Source organism: Jaculus jaculus, chromosome 14, assembly GCF_020740685.1.
Source record: "Jaculus jaculus isolate mJacJac1 chromosome 14, mJacJac1.mat.Y.cur, whole genome shotgun sequence".
NCBI classification, from domain to species: Eukaryota; Metazoa; Chordata; class Mammalia; order Rodentia; family Dipodidae; genus Jaculus; species Jaculus jaculus.
In genome coordinates, this window is record NC_059115.1 from 21,122,050 (window position 1) to 21,136,877 (window position 14,828).

The window sequence follows — 14,828 nt, forward strand, 5'->3', positions numbered from 1 at the left end:
CTGCATCCCCTCCAGTGCCTGGTAGGTCTTACTGTATCACGGAGAGTGTGCTGGCTTTTTTATTTATCGGTAACATTAACATCTGTGAAAAGTAGGCGGAGGAATGACTTTCAGGTGCCTAGGCTGCCCCCGTAGCCCTTTCCTGCTGTGCGCCCATGCCGCTCCAAATTCAACTGGACCAATCCCAGTACCTCTGACTCAAGACTGCAGGGAGCGTCCCCGCGCTATCCCATCCTCCTGGGGATTCCCACGCTGCTGGAGCACCTGTCATCCTGTTCTGATGCTCTCTGGGCCAGGGTCTTCACGCCCAAAAATCAGGTGCCTTAGGGCACTGGGCTACTTTTGCCTCACATCAAGGTCCTACACAGCAGTGCCCTATGCTATCCCTGAGCTAGAGACGGCCTCAGAAAACATGTTGCTGTTTATTGTTTGTTGCTTGTAGCTTTTTCTGCGGGTATTGTTTGGTCTTTCGAGGTAAGTTCTCACTCTAACCCTGGCTAACCTGGAGCTCACTCTGTAGTCCCAGGCTGGCCTCGGACTCACAACAGTCAGCTTCTTCCTCTGCCTCCCTGGAGTTGGGATTAAAAGGTGCGCTACCACGCCGGGTTTGTTTTTGAGGTAAGGGTCTCATTCTAGCCCAGGCTGATCTGGAACAGTCCCAGACTGGCCCTCTGCTGGGTTTAAAGTGTGTGCAATCATGCCTGGCTTGGTTTAGTTTCTTTTTTTTTTGGGGGGGGGGGGTCTCGCTGTAGGTCAGGCTGACCTGGAATTCACTATGTAGTCTCAGGGTGGCCTCGAACTCACAGTGATCCTCCTGGGATTAAAGTGTTGGGATTAAAGGCGTGCAACATCATACCCGGCAGGTTTGTTTTCTTAAAACTTGATCTCACTCTGCAGCCCAGCTTGTTTCACTAATTAACCCAGGCTGACCTCAAATCCGACATTCTGTTGCCTCGGACTCCCAAGTGTTGGGATGACAAGCTTGCCCCATGCAGACCCTACCCCAGCCACAGACAGGCTTTACAGAGTTTAAAAAAAAAAAAGAACAATTTATATACAAGAGCTTTATACAGAGGAGAATGGGTGGGGCTCATGCTGGGTTCTGATGCTGCCTCCACCCTAGAGGGACAGAAGTGCCTGGGAATGGGTCAGCCTCCTGCCTGTCCAAGCTCCACATCCTTTGGCAAGTGACTCCTCTTGCAGAGCCTCAGTGTTCCCTGTAAAACAAGATGATGAAGGCTCAATAGACAGAGGAGAGTGAAAGTACTCAGCTCAGGTTCTCAGCACAGGCTCATGCCCATACAACTCTATTCAAAGTACTTTCTATGTGACAGAACTTAAGAGAACTTGACGGTAGAAATACCTTCCCCCACCACCACTTCTGATGGTGTGTGTGTTTTACTTTTATTTTTTAGGTAAAAGTCTCTCTCTAGTCCTGTCACTGACCTGTCACTCACTCTGTAGTCCCAGGCTGGCCTCAAACTCACAGTGATCCTCCTACCTCAGCCTCTTGAGTGCTGGGATTAAAGGTGTGTGCCACCATTCCAGGCTCTTTATTTATTTGCAGTCTTGCTGCTGCAAAGGAACTGGAGATCAATGTGCCACTTTGTACATCTCGCTTTACATAGGTACTGAGGAATCAAACCCAGACCAACCCAGGCTTTTTTTTTTGGGGGGGGGGGATGGTAGAGTTTCACTCTAGCTCAGCGAACTCTTGGTGATCCTTCTACCTCTTCCTCCCAAGTACTGGGATTAAAGGTGTGTGCCACCATGCCCAGTCCAACCCCGACTTTTGCAAAACACTGAGGAGCCATCTCCCCAGCCTAGAAGTCTTTCTTTCTTTCTTTCTTTTTTTTTGGGGGGGGGCAGGGTCTCACTCTGGTCCAGGCTGACCTGGAATTAACTATGTAGTCTCAGGGTGGCCTTGAATTCATGGCGATCCTCCTAACCTCTGCCTCCCAAATGCTGGGATTAAAGGCATGCGCCACCACGCCTGGCGCTCACCCTTGCTTTTCTTTCTCTCTCTCTCTCTTTCTTGCTTTCTTTGTTTTTCTTTTTTGAAGTAGGGTCTCTTTCTAGCCCAGGCTGACCGGGAATTCACTATATAGTCTCAGGATGACCTTGATCTCATGGCAATCCATTTACCTCTACCTTCCAAGTGCTGGGATTAAAGGTCTATGCTACTGTACCTGGCTTTCCTAAAAATTGTTACTTTGGAGGCTTAGAGAAGCACTTCCTTCCCCCAAGACCCTTAGACTAGCCCTTCAGGCTGGTATCCCAAGCCCCAGTGTCAGTGAAGGACTCACCTAGACCAGGCCCTGGGTGAATCAACACTCTGTAAGCATCACAGCCTGGGAATGAGAGATGGGGGGCACCTGAGGCCCCCATAGGGTCAGTAGGGTGTATGGGTGGGATCACCTGCCACCCTCCTCCATCTCTCACCACCCACCCTGCCTGCGTCATCAAGCCTTGTCGGCTCACCAGCTGCCGAGAGCGGGGCGTCCTCCACCTCCGCCAGTGTAGACAGTAGGCAGCAGCTAATAGCAGGAGGGAAGCAGGCAACAGCAGTAGGAGCAGCAGCTGCGGGGACCGAACGGGTGGCAGTGCTGTGGCCCCCAGGGCTCCAGCACTCTTTGGGGGCAGTAACGTGGAGGAGTCTGAGGAGAGAGAACACAGTGGGTGACCAAAGAGGAATGCCCTATCAAGGAGAGGAAGAAGGGGCCTGCCGGGTGCTGGCAGTGTGACTGTGGCTGCTGCCAGTCTGGGCTGTCAGTTTTCTTGTCCTGAGTAAAATGGGAATGGTCTTAAACACTTGTCATAAAACTTAATGGGAAACTTGCAGAAAGTGTATTGCTATTGATGTTTTGAGACTAGGCTGGCCTTGAACTCATAGTTCTCCTGCCTCAGCTTCCTGAGGGCTAGGATTACTGGCATGAACCACCATCCCTTCCTTTATACTAGAGTTCCCCCTCATCCCCCCCCCCCAAGGTAAGGTTTTGCTGTAGCCCTGGAATTCACTACCTTGTCTCAGGGTGGCCTTGAACTACACTGGAGTTTTTTTTTGTTTTTTTTTTTTTAATATTTTTATTTATTTATTTGAGAGTGACAGACACAGAGAGAAAGACAGATAGAGGAAGAGAGAGAGAATGGGCGCGTCAGGGCTTCCAGCCTCTGCAAACGAACTCCAGACGCATGCGCCCCCTTGTGCATCTGGCTAATGTGGGACCTGGGGAACCGAGCCTCAAACCGGGATCCTTAGGCTTCACAGGCAAGCGCTTAACCGCTAAGCCATCTCTCCAGCCCTACACTGGAGTTTTTCTTCCCTTTTTTTTTTTTGTTTTGTTTTGTTTTTCAAGGTAGGGTCTCCCTGTAGCTCAGGCTGACCTGGAACTTACTATGCAGGCTCAGGGTGGCCTCCAACTCATGGCCATCTTTCTACCTCTGCCTTCTGAGTGCTGGGATTAAAGGCATGTGCTACCACGCCCGGATTTTTTTTTGTTTGTTTGTTTGTTTTTTCAAGGTAGGGTCTGAGAGCAAGGGAATGACCTCACTGGGCCTCCAGCCACTACAATCGAACTTCAGATGTGTGCGCTCCCTGTGTGCATGTGCGACCGACCTTGTGCACTTGCATCACTATGCATCTGGCTTATGTGGGACCTGGAGAGTCGGAATATGAGTCCTTAGGCTTCACAGGCAAGTGCCTTAACCATTTTTAAAAAAAAATTACAGCCGGGCATGGTGGCGCACGCCTTTAATCCCAGCACTTGGGAGGCAGAGGTAGGAGGATCACCGTGTGTTTGAGGCTACCCTGAGACTACATAGTGAATTCCAGGTAAGCCTGGACTACAGTGAAACCCTACCTCGAAAAACCAAAAAAAAAAAAAAAAAAATTTATTTGCATGTGGGTGTGGGAGCACACCAGGGTCTCCTGCTGCAGCAAATAAACACCCGTCAGGCTTTACATGGGTCCTGGGGAATTGAATCTGGGTCCTTTGGTTTTTCAGACAAGCACCTTAACTGCTAAGCCATCTCTCTCCAGGCCTACAATTTTTTTGTTTGTTTGTTTGTTTTTGATTTTCGAGGTAGGGTCTCACTCTAGCTCAGGCTGACCTGGAATTCACTCTGTATTCTCAGGGTGGCCTTGAATTCACTGTGATCCTCCTACCTCTGCCTCCTGAGTGCTGGGATTAAAGATGTGCACCACCACGTCCAGCCAATATTCTTTAAAAAAAATTTTTTTGTTTAGGCTGGGTGTGGTGTCAAAAAAAAAAAAAAAAAAGGCTGGAAAGCCAGGCGGTTAAGTGCTTGCCTGTGAAGCCTAAGGGCCGCAGTTTGAGGCTTGATTCCCCAGGACCCACATAAGCCAGACGCACAAGGCGACACATGCATCTGGAATTCATTTGCAGTGGCTGGAGGCCCTGCCGCACCTATTCTCTCTCTCTCTCTCTCTCTCTCTCTGTTGCTCTCAAATAAATAAATAAAAATAAACAAAAAATAAAAATAATGATAATAAATAATAGGACACCCTGGGACTGGAGAGTTGCCTAGTGGTTAAGGTGCTTACCTGCGAAGCCTAAGGACCCATGATCAACCATCCCAGTCCCACATAATGTAAACCAGACACATAAGGTAATGCAAACACACACGGCGGTCGCATATATGCACAAGGGGGCTCTCATGTATCTGCAGTTCGACTACAGTGACTGGAGGCCCTGGTGTGCCAACTCTCTCTCTCTCTCTTTCTCGTGAAAAAAAAAAATTCAGTCTGTTGGGCTTGCCTCAAGAAAGAAAGAAAGAAAGAAAGAAAGAAAGAAAGAAAGAAAGAAAGAAAGAAAGAAAGAAAGAAAGCAAGCAAGCAAGCAAGCTAGCTAGCTAGCTAGCTAGCTGGGCATGGTGGCACACACCTTTAATCCCAGCACTCGGGAGGCAGAGGTAGGAGGATCGCTGTGAGTTCAAGGCCACCTTGAGAATACAGAGTGAATTTCAGGTCAGCCTGTGATAGAGTGAGACCCTACTTGAAAAACAAAAAAAAAAAAAAAAAAAAAAAAGAACAAAAGGAAAGAAAAAAGAAAAAGACACCTTGATGTCAACTTGTGGTCCACCTGAACATACTACACACATTCATGGGTACCTGCACACATGTGTGCCAACACATGCAAAAACATACATGTGCACACATACACGTATGCTAAAAACTTTTCTGGGATTGAGAACTAGGTATGATGGTAATGCCTGTGATCCCCTATTAGGAAGCCAAAGGCAGGACATTCAATTTGATGTTTGAGGCCATCCTGGGCTACGACATAGGCTAAATTGGGAGACCGTTTCTCAGACAACTGGGGCAGGGGAGCCCTCTGGGGACAAATATATATCATGGCTACCAGGAATTTATATTTTTATTTTTCCAGGCAGAGCCTCACTCTAACCCAGGCTGACCTAGAACTCACTCTGAAGCTCCAGATTGGTCTTGAACTCACAGTGATCCTCCTACCTCAGCCTTCCCAGTACTGAGACTAAAGGCTTGTGCCACTATGCCTGGTTTGCTATCAGGAATTTTATTCCAACTGAAACCCAAGGTTAGCTCTCACTGCCTTCCCCTTACACAAACAAGCTGGGAATCCTGTTCCCGCCTCAAAGATGAATGAACTGAGTTCAGAAAAGGGAATGAAGGCATGTGTGGTGATCCATACCCATAGTCAGGAAGCTGAGGCAGGAGGATTGTATCTGTTTTAACAGCTGGGGCTACAGAGTGAGGAGATAGTGGTTAAAGGCACTTGCTTGCAAAGTCTGGCGACTGAAGGTGTGATTATTTATTTCTTTGACAGAGAAAGAGGGAGAGAGAATAGGCGTTCCAGGGCATCCAGCCACTGCAAGTGAACTCCAGACGTGTGTGCCCCCTTGTGCATCTGGCTAATGTGGGTCCTGGGGAATCCAACCTGGGTCCTTTGGCTTTGCAGGCAAACACCTTAACCACTAAGCCATCCCTCCAGCCCACTTTCTCTCTCTCTCTCTTTTTTTTTTTCGAGGTAGGGTCTCACTCTTGCCCAGGCTGACCTGGAATTCACTATGGAGCCTCAGGGTGGCCTCGAAATCATGGTGATCCTCCTACCTCTGCCTCCCGAATGCTGGGATTAAAGGTGTGCACCACCATGCCCAGCTTATTCGGACTAGAGAGATGTGGCTTAATGGTTAAGGCTCTTGCCTGTGAAACCTGAGGTCCCAGGTTTGATTCCCCAGGGCCCACATAAACCAGAGGCACAAGGTAGCACATGTGTCTGGAGTGTGTCTGTAGGGGCTACAGGTCTTGGCACACCCATTCTTTCTCTTCCCATATAGATTGCATATGCACAAGGTGGTGCATACAGTGGCTTAAGGCCCTGGCACGCCCATCCATTCTTTATCTGTCTCTATATCTGGCTCTGCCCCTTTCTCTGTCTCTCAAATAAAAAAAAAAAAAATTTTAAAGGAAAAAAGAGAAAGGAAGGAAGGAGGGAAAGAAAGAAGGAATGGGAATGAACTTGCCCTAAGTCACAGCCAGTGGGAGCAGAGGTGCTGGGGACACTGAGAACAGGGTGAGGCAATGGGGGCAGGGGACTGGAGGGTAGTGGGCACTGTTACCAGGCTGGCACTGCACCTCCAGGCACCGAGAGAAATTCCATCTGGTGATCCTGGGCTTCAGAGCAGCCAGCTGCATGGAGGTGTCCTGCAGGAGGTGGGAGATGTTGGTCTGGACCAAGCGAAGACATCTGGGGAGGGGCTGGGGGTAGGGAGGGACAGGTCACCACCCCAATCACCCAAGAGTCTCCACCAGCCCAGGATCATGCCTTACTGGGAACACGGAGAGGAGTGGGGCCCAGTGAGGCCAGGGCCTCAAAGATCCTAATTCTGGACTCCCTGTTTGCTTAGCAACAGCCTTCTCTCCCCCACTCCCCACCCCCTGCCTCCCACCATGTTATGCAGACACAATAGGGAGGGACCCGTGTTTCAGGGTTTTGAGGTCACAGATCCAACACTTGGTGTCCCAAAGCCCAAAAGCTCCCCAAAGAGGCCAACACAGCGGTACTTGCAAGGCCCAGACAAGTACCTGGTTCCTGTCATTTCCCCCCAGGCTCCGTGCTAACCTGGAAAGCACACAGGGTGACAAAATGGATCTCCGTGTTGACCGCCTCTAGGAGCAGTTGCATTTTGGACCCTGCTACAGCCTTCAGCTTCACCATGCAGCGTTGTGCCAGGAGCAGGCTCCACAGGGCTCTGCAGTGCTCATCCTGCAGAAAGCCCAGGGGCGGGGTCAGACCCTCTAGGGAGAAGAGGGGCAAGGACAGACCAGAGGACGAAGGGGTGTGGTTAGATGATTGAAGGAGAATGGGGGCTCCAGACCCCTGAGGGAGCAGGGAAGGGACCAGACGTCTGTGGGAGGGTGGGGCGTGGTTAAATGCTTGCGGGAGAGGAGGGGAGTGGCCAAAAACTGAAAGAGGGAGGAGGGGCTGAGCCAGACACCTGAAGATAGGTCAGGGTCAGAGGTTTGGGTCTAAGGAAGGAGAGGGTGGCCCACTAGCCTTGTCCCTGAAGGGTGGTGCATCTCGAGTCTGGTTCCCACCTCCATCCCAGGGCCCTCCCGTCTGTGACTCACGTCCTGAAGATTAGAGGCCACTGTGACCGGGTAATCTTGGAGCAGGTAGTCAGACTATGGAAGAAAAGAGGTGAGGCCCGACTGACAATGGAAAACAAAACTATGGAGTGAGAGATGGAGAAAGAGACCCAGAGGGACAGAGAGAAAGAATGGGGCACAGAGACTCAGGGAGAAAGAAACCGAGACCCAGAGAGGGAGTGACAGGAACTCAGAGAAGAAGAGACAGAGAAGAAAAAAGAGAGAGAGAGAGAGGGAGAGGGAGGGAGGGAGAGAGAAAGACTTTGAGAGGGAGGGGCAGATACTCCAAGGGAGAAAGACACAGATATCCAGAAAGAGACTAAGATCCATAGAGGCGGGGCTAGAGACCACAGAGAGAGAAGGGGGGACAGAGATCAAGGGAGGGGGAGAGAGGAAAAAGAGACAGCAGGTATGGTGGCAGATGCCTTTAATCCCGGCACTTGGGCCGCAGAAGTAGTAGGATCACTTTGAGTTTCAGGCCAGCCTGAGACAACATAGTGAATTCCAGGTCAGCCTGAGCTAGAGTGAGACCTTACCTTGAGAAGCCTAAATAAATAAATATAAAAAAGAAAAGAAAGAAAGAGAAAAGAGAAGAAGAAAGGAAGGAAGGAAGGACAGGCTCACCAGCTCGCGGATCTTGAAGGCGAAGGTGGAGGAGATGGGGTTGTCGCTGAAGTGGCAGTCTGGAGTCCCACGTAAACCAGGGCTCAGCAGCAACAGCAGCAGCAACAGTGAGGACTGCAGGACAGCTATGTCAGCATATGCCCTGCACCCCCGGGGTCCCCAGACCTGTCCTTCCTCCCCTTGGCCGAATCTCACTTCATCTTCCCTACGTCTGCCTCTCCTACACCTTGGAAGTGTGACCCATCGGTTCCCATCTTTCGCTCTCTCATGTCACCGTGCCAAAGTCTCTCTCCCCATCCCTCTCCACACATCAAGACCCTAACCCCTGAACCTCCTCAGGCATACGCACAGTTGGGCTCCAGGCTGGCGCCAGCACTGTCATCTCTGCCAGGGGCCCCACATGCCTGTGGCCGGGTCTTGGGAGGGACAGAAGAGCGGGCCTCGGATCCGCACCCCGCAGCTCTTTCCCAGCCCGCCTCCGGGTTCCAACACCTCGCCCTGCCGCCCTTGATGTGGGTGCGTTTCCGCCTCCTGCTCCCCCAGGCTTCCTGCGTGAGCCCCAATGACTGTGAACAGTCATCTCCCCTTCTAAGAACCCTGACGTCCTTTCCCCAGAACTCTTGCTGGACCTTGCACCCAGTTCCCTCGGCCCTAGAGTGGGGACCCCGTGCCCGCCCCTCTGGGACCTGGAGTCCCATTCTCCTCACGCACTACACTTGCCCCAGCTGGGTGTGGAAGGACCAAACTGGGTGACAGCCAGAGACCAAAAGTGAAAGGGAATTTTAGGGGAGACCGGGCAGGGGTGGGACGGTGCCCCGACGGAGCGCGCCACCTGGCGGTGACCAATGGAGCCGTCGCTGGCCTCCTGGATGGCGCACCCAGTGCGGGGGGGGGGGGGGTGTAACCCAGGATAGCTGGCTTCGAAGAGTGTAAAGAATGCGGCCAGTTCTTACGGCCTCAGTTGACAAGGCCATCTCCCGCCTAGAGCATCAAAGTGGCATGCTCTCTGAGCCCCCTGCCTCAGATCTCGCCCTCATCCACTGGTAAGGAGACAGAATCTGGGGACAACCTGTCAGCTGAGTCCCTAACAGGATTCCTGCTCCACTGAAGTCAACAATCTTCAGCCTGACAGGTGGCAAAGGCCTGCCCGCCCATCAGAGGCAACTGAAGCAGGAGGACTGCAAATACAAGGCCTCAGCCAGGCGTGGTGGCGCATGCCTTTAATCCCAGCACTTGGGAGGCAGAGGTAGGAGGATCGCTGTGAGTTTGAGGCCATCCTGAGACTACATAGTGAATTCCAGGTCAGCCTTGTCTAGAGTGAGACCCTACCTCGAAAAAACAAAAACCAACCAAAAACAGTAAAAAAGAAAGAAAGTTCAAGGCCTCCCTGGACTACACAGTAAATAAAAATCCAGTATGGGCAAAAGAAAAATTATAAAGGACACCAGGTGTGTTGGTGCATGCATTTAATCCCAGCACTCAGGAGGCAGAGGTAGCAGGATCACCGAGTTCGAGGCCACCCTGAGACTACATAGTGAATTCCAGATCAGCCTGGGCTACAGTGAAACCTTCCTTACCTTGAAAATCAAAAGATTCTAAAGAAGGCTGGGGGGCTGGAGAGATGGCTTAGTGGTTAAGGTATTTGCCTGCAAAGCCAAAGGACCAGGTTCCCAGGACCCACATGAAAGCAGATGCACAAGGTGGCACATGCATCTTGAGTTTGTTTGCAGCAGCTGGAGACCCTGATCCACTAAGGAGACAGAGGTAGGAGGATCTCTGTGAGTTCAAAGCCACCCTGAGACCATAGTGAATTCCAGGTCAGCCTAGGATAGAGTGAGAACCTACCTCAAAAAACCAAAAAAAAAAAAAAGAAAAAGAAAAAGAAAGAAAAAAGTCCTGGAGCTGAGGCTGTAGTTAAGGTTGCAGTCCAGGTTCAGCCTCCCAGCACCCACATAAGAACAAACATAAGCACCTGGTGTTCCTTTCTAGTGGCAAGAGATTCTGGTGTGCTAACACACACATGCAAATAAGTAAATAAAATTTCACTAAAAATCCTCAAAACGCTGGTCATAGTAGCACATGCCTTTGATCCCAGTGCTTAGGAGGCAGAGATAGGAGGACTGCTGGTCCACATGGACCTTCAGGATTGGGCCATGTCCCCTCAACTCCTCCAACCCTCTCCCTACCTCATGTCCTGTCCCTCATCAATACTACCACCCTTCCTTTGTGTGTCTGAGGGAAGTATAGTCTTGGCCCAGGGCCTTTGCACAGCTGTTCCTGCAGCCTGGAATGCCTTTCCTGCAGCTACCTGTGTGGTTCACAGACATCTCAGACAAGTCCTTTTTGAAACACACAAGGCAAAGCCATTTACGAAATCCTTTTTCAAATTGCAACCCGTAGATACCCCTACTCACCCTATAATTGTTCTTATCACTATTCAACACACCCTGTTGCTGACTTAGCTCTTCCATCATCATTTGCCTCCTCAACAGCTCTTTCCACCCCATGAAGTTCCCAGTAGCGAATGTAACAAGTACTTGTCAAGTGAATGCACAAGTGGGTCCTGATCATTTCCTTCTTCACCATCATATGACACAGAATGTATATGGGTTTGTTTCTGGTTCCTGGGAGATAAATCCTTGGGATTTTACAAGTCTGGGGAGTGCCACTGTTCGTCATGGTTGGTATCGTGACTGTATCTGAATTCATGCCCAGATGACTCAGGAAGGGGTTGGTTGTGCTTGATACACCAAGGATGCTGGGCATAGTGTGAATTTTTGTCATTTCAGCACTTGGGAAGTGGAGGCAGGAAGATCAGGACTTCAAGGTCATGCTTGGATACATAGTAAGTTTGAGGCCAGCCTGAGATCCTGTCTCAACAACCAAAACCACTAAGCCGGGCGTGGTGGTGCATGCCTTTAATCCCAGCACTTGAGAGGCAGAGGTAGGTGGATCGCTGTGAGTTCAAGATCACCCTGAGACTGAATAGTGAGTTCCAGGTCAGCCTGGACTAGAGTGAGACCCTACCTCAAAAAAAAAAAAAAGTTGAAACCACTAGGAGTGTTGATGCATGCCTTTAATGCAAGCACTCAGGCCAGCCTGAGACAACATATTGAATTCTAGGTCAGTCAGGGCTAGAGTGAGACCCTACCTTGAAAAACCAAAACCAAGCCGGGCGTGGTGGCGCACGCCTTTAATCCCAGCACTCGGGAGGCAGAGGTAGGAGGATTGCCATGATTTCAAGGCCACCCTGAGACTCCATAGTGAATTCCAGGTCAGCCTGGGCTACAGTGAGACTCTACCTCGAAAAAAAAAAAAAAAAAAAAGAAAGGAAAAACCAAAACCAAACAACCTCCCCTCAAACACAACCAACCAACCAACAACAACAACTAACTAACTAAAAGACCAAGACCAAGAAGGATGGGATTGCAGGGTTTGGGTTTCAGTAACACTCACCCCCCTCTGGGAGGGCCCAGGGATCATGCCTGCCTATTAGGGCTCCAGAATGAATTCTGGAAGCTTTCCCTGCGGATGACCACTTTCCTATGCTAGGAGAGACATGGGCTCTGAGTTCCTGGGGACACAGGCATAGAAACCCCATATAGTTGCCCTCAGTGTCATCTGGCTAGGGAGGTGGCTCATTGGTTCAAGACACCTGCCTGCAAAGCCTGATGGCTCAGGTTCAATTCCCCAGCAGCCATGTAAAGTCAGATACAAAAAGTGGTACATGCATCTGGCATTTGTTTACAACAGCAAGATACACATACACACATAAATAAATGATTTTTAAATATTTTCATTTATTTATTTGAGGGAATGGGCATGCCAGGGTCTCCTTCCATTACAAACGAACCTCAGATGCATGCTAGGATTTCATCTTTCCTTTTTTTTTTTTTTTTTTTTCTTTTTGGTTTTTCAAGGTAGGGTCTCACAGTAGCTCAGGCTGACCTGGAATTCATTTTGTAGTCTCAGGGTAGCCTTGAACTCATGGTGATCCTCCTACCTCTGCCTCCCAAGCATGGGGCTGGAGGGATGGCTTAGCAGTTAAGGTTCTTGCCTGCAAAGCCAAAGGGCCCAGGTTGGATTTTCCAGGACCCATGTAAGCCAGATGCACTAGGGGGTGCACAATCTGGAGTTCATTTGCAGTAGCTGGAGGCCATGGCACACTCATTATCTCTTTGTCTTTCTCCCTCTATCTCCCTATTTCTGTATCTCTCTCAAATAAATAATAAAAATAAAATATTAAAGGCAGGTACCACAACACCCAGCAAAAATTTCATTTATTTGAGATATACACACAGAGAGAAAGAGGGAGGGAGAGAGAAAGAAAGAGAGAGAGAGAATGGGCATACCAGGGCCTTCAGCCGCTGCAAACAAACTCCAGAAGCATGCACCATCTTGTGCATCTGGCTTATGGGGGTCCTGGGGAATCGAACCTTGATCCTTTGGCTTTGTAGGCAAGCGTCTTAATCGCTAAGCCATCCTTCCAGCCTATGCTAAGGTTTCAAGTCCATCCTTTCAAACTTTGTAAGAAAATATCTTTAACTATTAAGACAGTTCTCCAGCCCAAAAATATGTATTTAAAAATAAATTAACTGGGCCTGGTGGTACACACCTTTCATCTCAGCACTTGGGAGGCAGAGAAGGTCTCACATCAGGCTGGCCTTAACTCATGACAACTCTGCCTCAGCTTTGCAAGTGCAGGGGTGAAAAGTGTGAGCCACCATGCCCAGCTTTTACTTTTTTTTTTTTTTTTTTTTGAGGTAAGGTCTTGCTCTAGTCCAGGCTAATCTGGAATTCACTAGTCTCAAACTCACAGTGATCCTCCTACCTCTGTCTCCTGAGTTCTGGGATTAAAGGCGTTTGCCACTATGCCTTGCTTTTTGTTGGGGGTAGAGTCTTGCTCTAGCCCAGGATAAAATTAAATTAATCTCAGGGTGGTCACGAACCCTCAACAGTACTCCTACCTCTGCCTCCTACATGCACCACAATGCCTGATTTACTGTTTTTTTTTTTTAATTTGTTTTTTACTGCAAGGTGAGAGAGTGAGCGAGTGAGCAAGCTAGGGCCTCTTGCCACTGCAAAAGAACTCCAGATATCTGCTCCACTTTGTGCATCTGGCTTTACATGGGTACTGGAGAATTGAACCTGGGCTGCAAGGCTTTGCAGGAAAGCGCCTTAACTGCTGAGCTCTCTCTCCAGTTTGTTACTGCTTTTTTGGTTCCTACCAGTGAGCAGGGAAACTCCTGTGTTAATTTCCTGTGGCTGATGTAAGAAAAGATTACAGACTTCTTGGCTTGAAACATGTCTGCAGGCTGAAGTCCAATATGGAGGTTTTGGTGGGATCACACAGCCCCTCCACTGCCAGTGGCGGACACTCTCTGGTCTGTCAGCTGCTGCTAGCTTTCTTGGTTGCATAGCTATTTCCTTTGTTCTGATCTCTGCTCCCTCCTCACATGGTGTGGTTTGATTCAAGTGTCCCCCATAAACTTAGGTGTTAGGAATGCTAGGTTCCCAGCTGATGGCAATTGAAAATAAAGCCTCCAGAAGGCAGTGTATTGCTGGCGGTGGGCTTATGGGTGTTAAAAGCCAGCTTCCCTTTGCTAGTGTTCGGCACAGTCTCCTTATGTTGGCCAGGAGGTGATGGCCACCCTCTGCTCATGCCACTGTTTTCCCTGCCATTCTAGAGCATCCCCTCGAGCCTGTAAACCAAAATAAACCCTTTTTTCCCACAAGCTGCTGCCTGTGTTTTTTTTTTTTTTTTTTTTTTTTTTGTAATTTCTGAGGTAGGGTCTTACTCTAGACCAGGCTGACCTGGAATTCACTATGTAGTCCCAGGGTGGCCTCGATCTCCCGGTGATCCTCCTACCTCTGCCTCCTGAGTGCTGGGATTAAAGGCATACGCCACCACACCCAGCCACATGCTGCTCTTGGTCGAGTGATTTCTACCAACAATGCTAACCTGACTGAATCACGTGGGCTTGGTTTTCTTCCCCATGTGTCTTAGTACGTTTATCTTTGGATCTAGGGCTCACTTGGCTAATGCAAGGTGATCTCATCTAAAATCTTTTTTAAAGTTTTTTTGAGAGAGAGCATGGACATTCCACGGCCTCTAGCCACTGCAAATGAACTCCAGACACATGTGCCCCTTGTGCATCTGGCTTATGTGGGTCCTGGGGAATCAAACCTGGGTACTTAGGCTTCGCTGGCAAGCTCCTTATCCACTAAGCCATCTCTACAGTCCCATCATCTAAAATCTTTAATGCCATCACTTCTGCAAAGATCCTTTGCCCATGAGGGTTCATAACTACAGGGGGTTAAGACATAGACTGTCACATTCTTTTTTTTTTTTTTTTTTCCAGGTAAGGTCTTGCTCTAGCCCAGGTTGACCTGGAGTCCACTATGTAGCCTCAGGGTGGCCTCAAACTCATAGCAATCCTACCTATGCCTCCTGAGTGCTGGGATTAAATCTTTTTATTTATTTATTTGAGAGAGAAAAAGAGAATGGCTATGTCAGGGACTCTAGCCACTGTAAATGAACACCAGATGCATGCAT

At 49.4% G+C, this 14,828-nt stretch overlaps 1 protein-coding gene across 3 annotated transcripts; it reads right to left on the reverse strand.

The window, feature by feature from the left end:
- Window positions 1-1,064: 1,064 nt before the first annotated feature.
- Flt3lg (fms related receptor tyrosine kinase 3 ligand) lies at window positions 1,065-9,014 on the reverse strand. 3 transcript variants are annotated; one of them, XM_045134238.1, is made up of 8 exons: window positions 8,622-9,014; window positions 8,273-8,386; window positions 7,631-7,684; window positions 7,122-7,265; window positions 6,619-6,703; window positions 2,482-2,657; window positions 2,307-2,375; window positions 1,065-1,217 (listed from the first exon to the last, which is right to left on the reverse strand). In XM_045134238.1, exons 1-7 carry the CDS (start codon window positions 8,850-8,852, stop codon window positions 2,328-2,330), a joined length of 852 nt encoding a protein of 283 aa, XP_044990173.1. In that variant the 5' UTR covers window positions 8,853-9,014; the 3' UTR covers window positions 1,065-1,217; window positions 2,307-2,327. The 3 variants fall into 3 exon arrangements, with proteins under 3 accessions (XP_044990173.1, XP_044990172.1, XP_044990174.1); XM_045134237.1 differs by having other exon boundaries at window positions 6,619-6,757; XM_045134239.1 differs by lacking the exon at window positions 7,631-7,684 and having other exon boundaries at window positions 6,619-6,757.
- Between the last annotated feature and the right edge of the window lie 5,814 nt (window positions 9,015-14,828).

Coding starts and splice junctions, on each gene's coding strand:
- Flt3lg (XM_045134237.1), bottom strand. CDS start 8,852: ATGACTGTTCACAGTCATTGGGGCTCACGCAGGAAGCCTGGGGGAGCA. Junction 6,758..7,121: donor TCACCCTGTGTGCTTTCCAG/GTTAGCACGGAG, acceptor CCCTACCCCCAG/CCCCTCCCCAGATGTCTTCG. Junction 2,376..2,481: donor CGCCCCGCTCTCGGCAGCTG/GTGAGCCGACAA, acceptor TGGGGGCCTCAG/GTGCCCCCCATCTCTCATTC.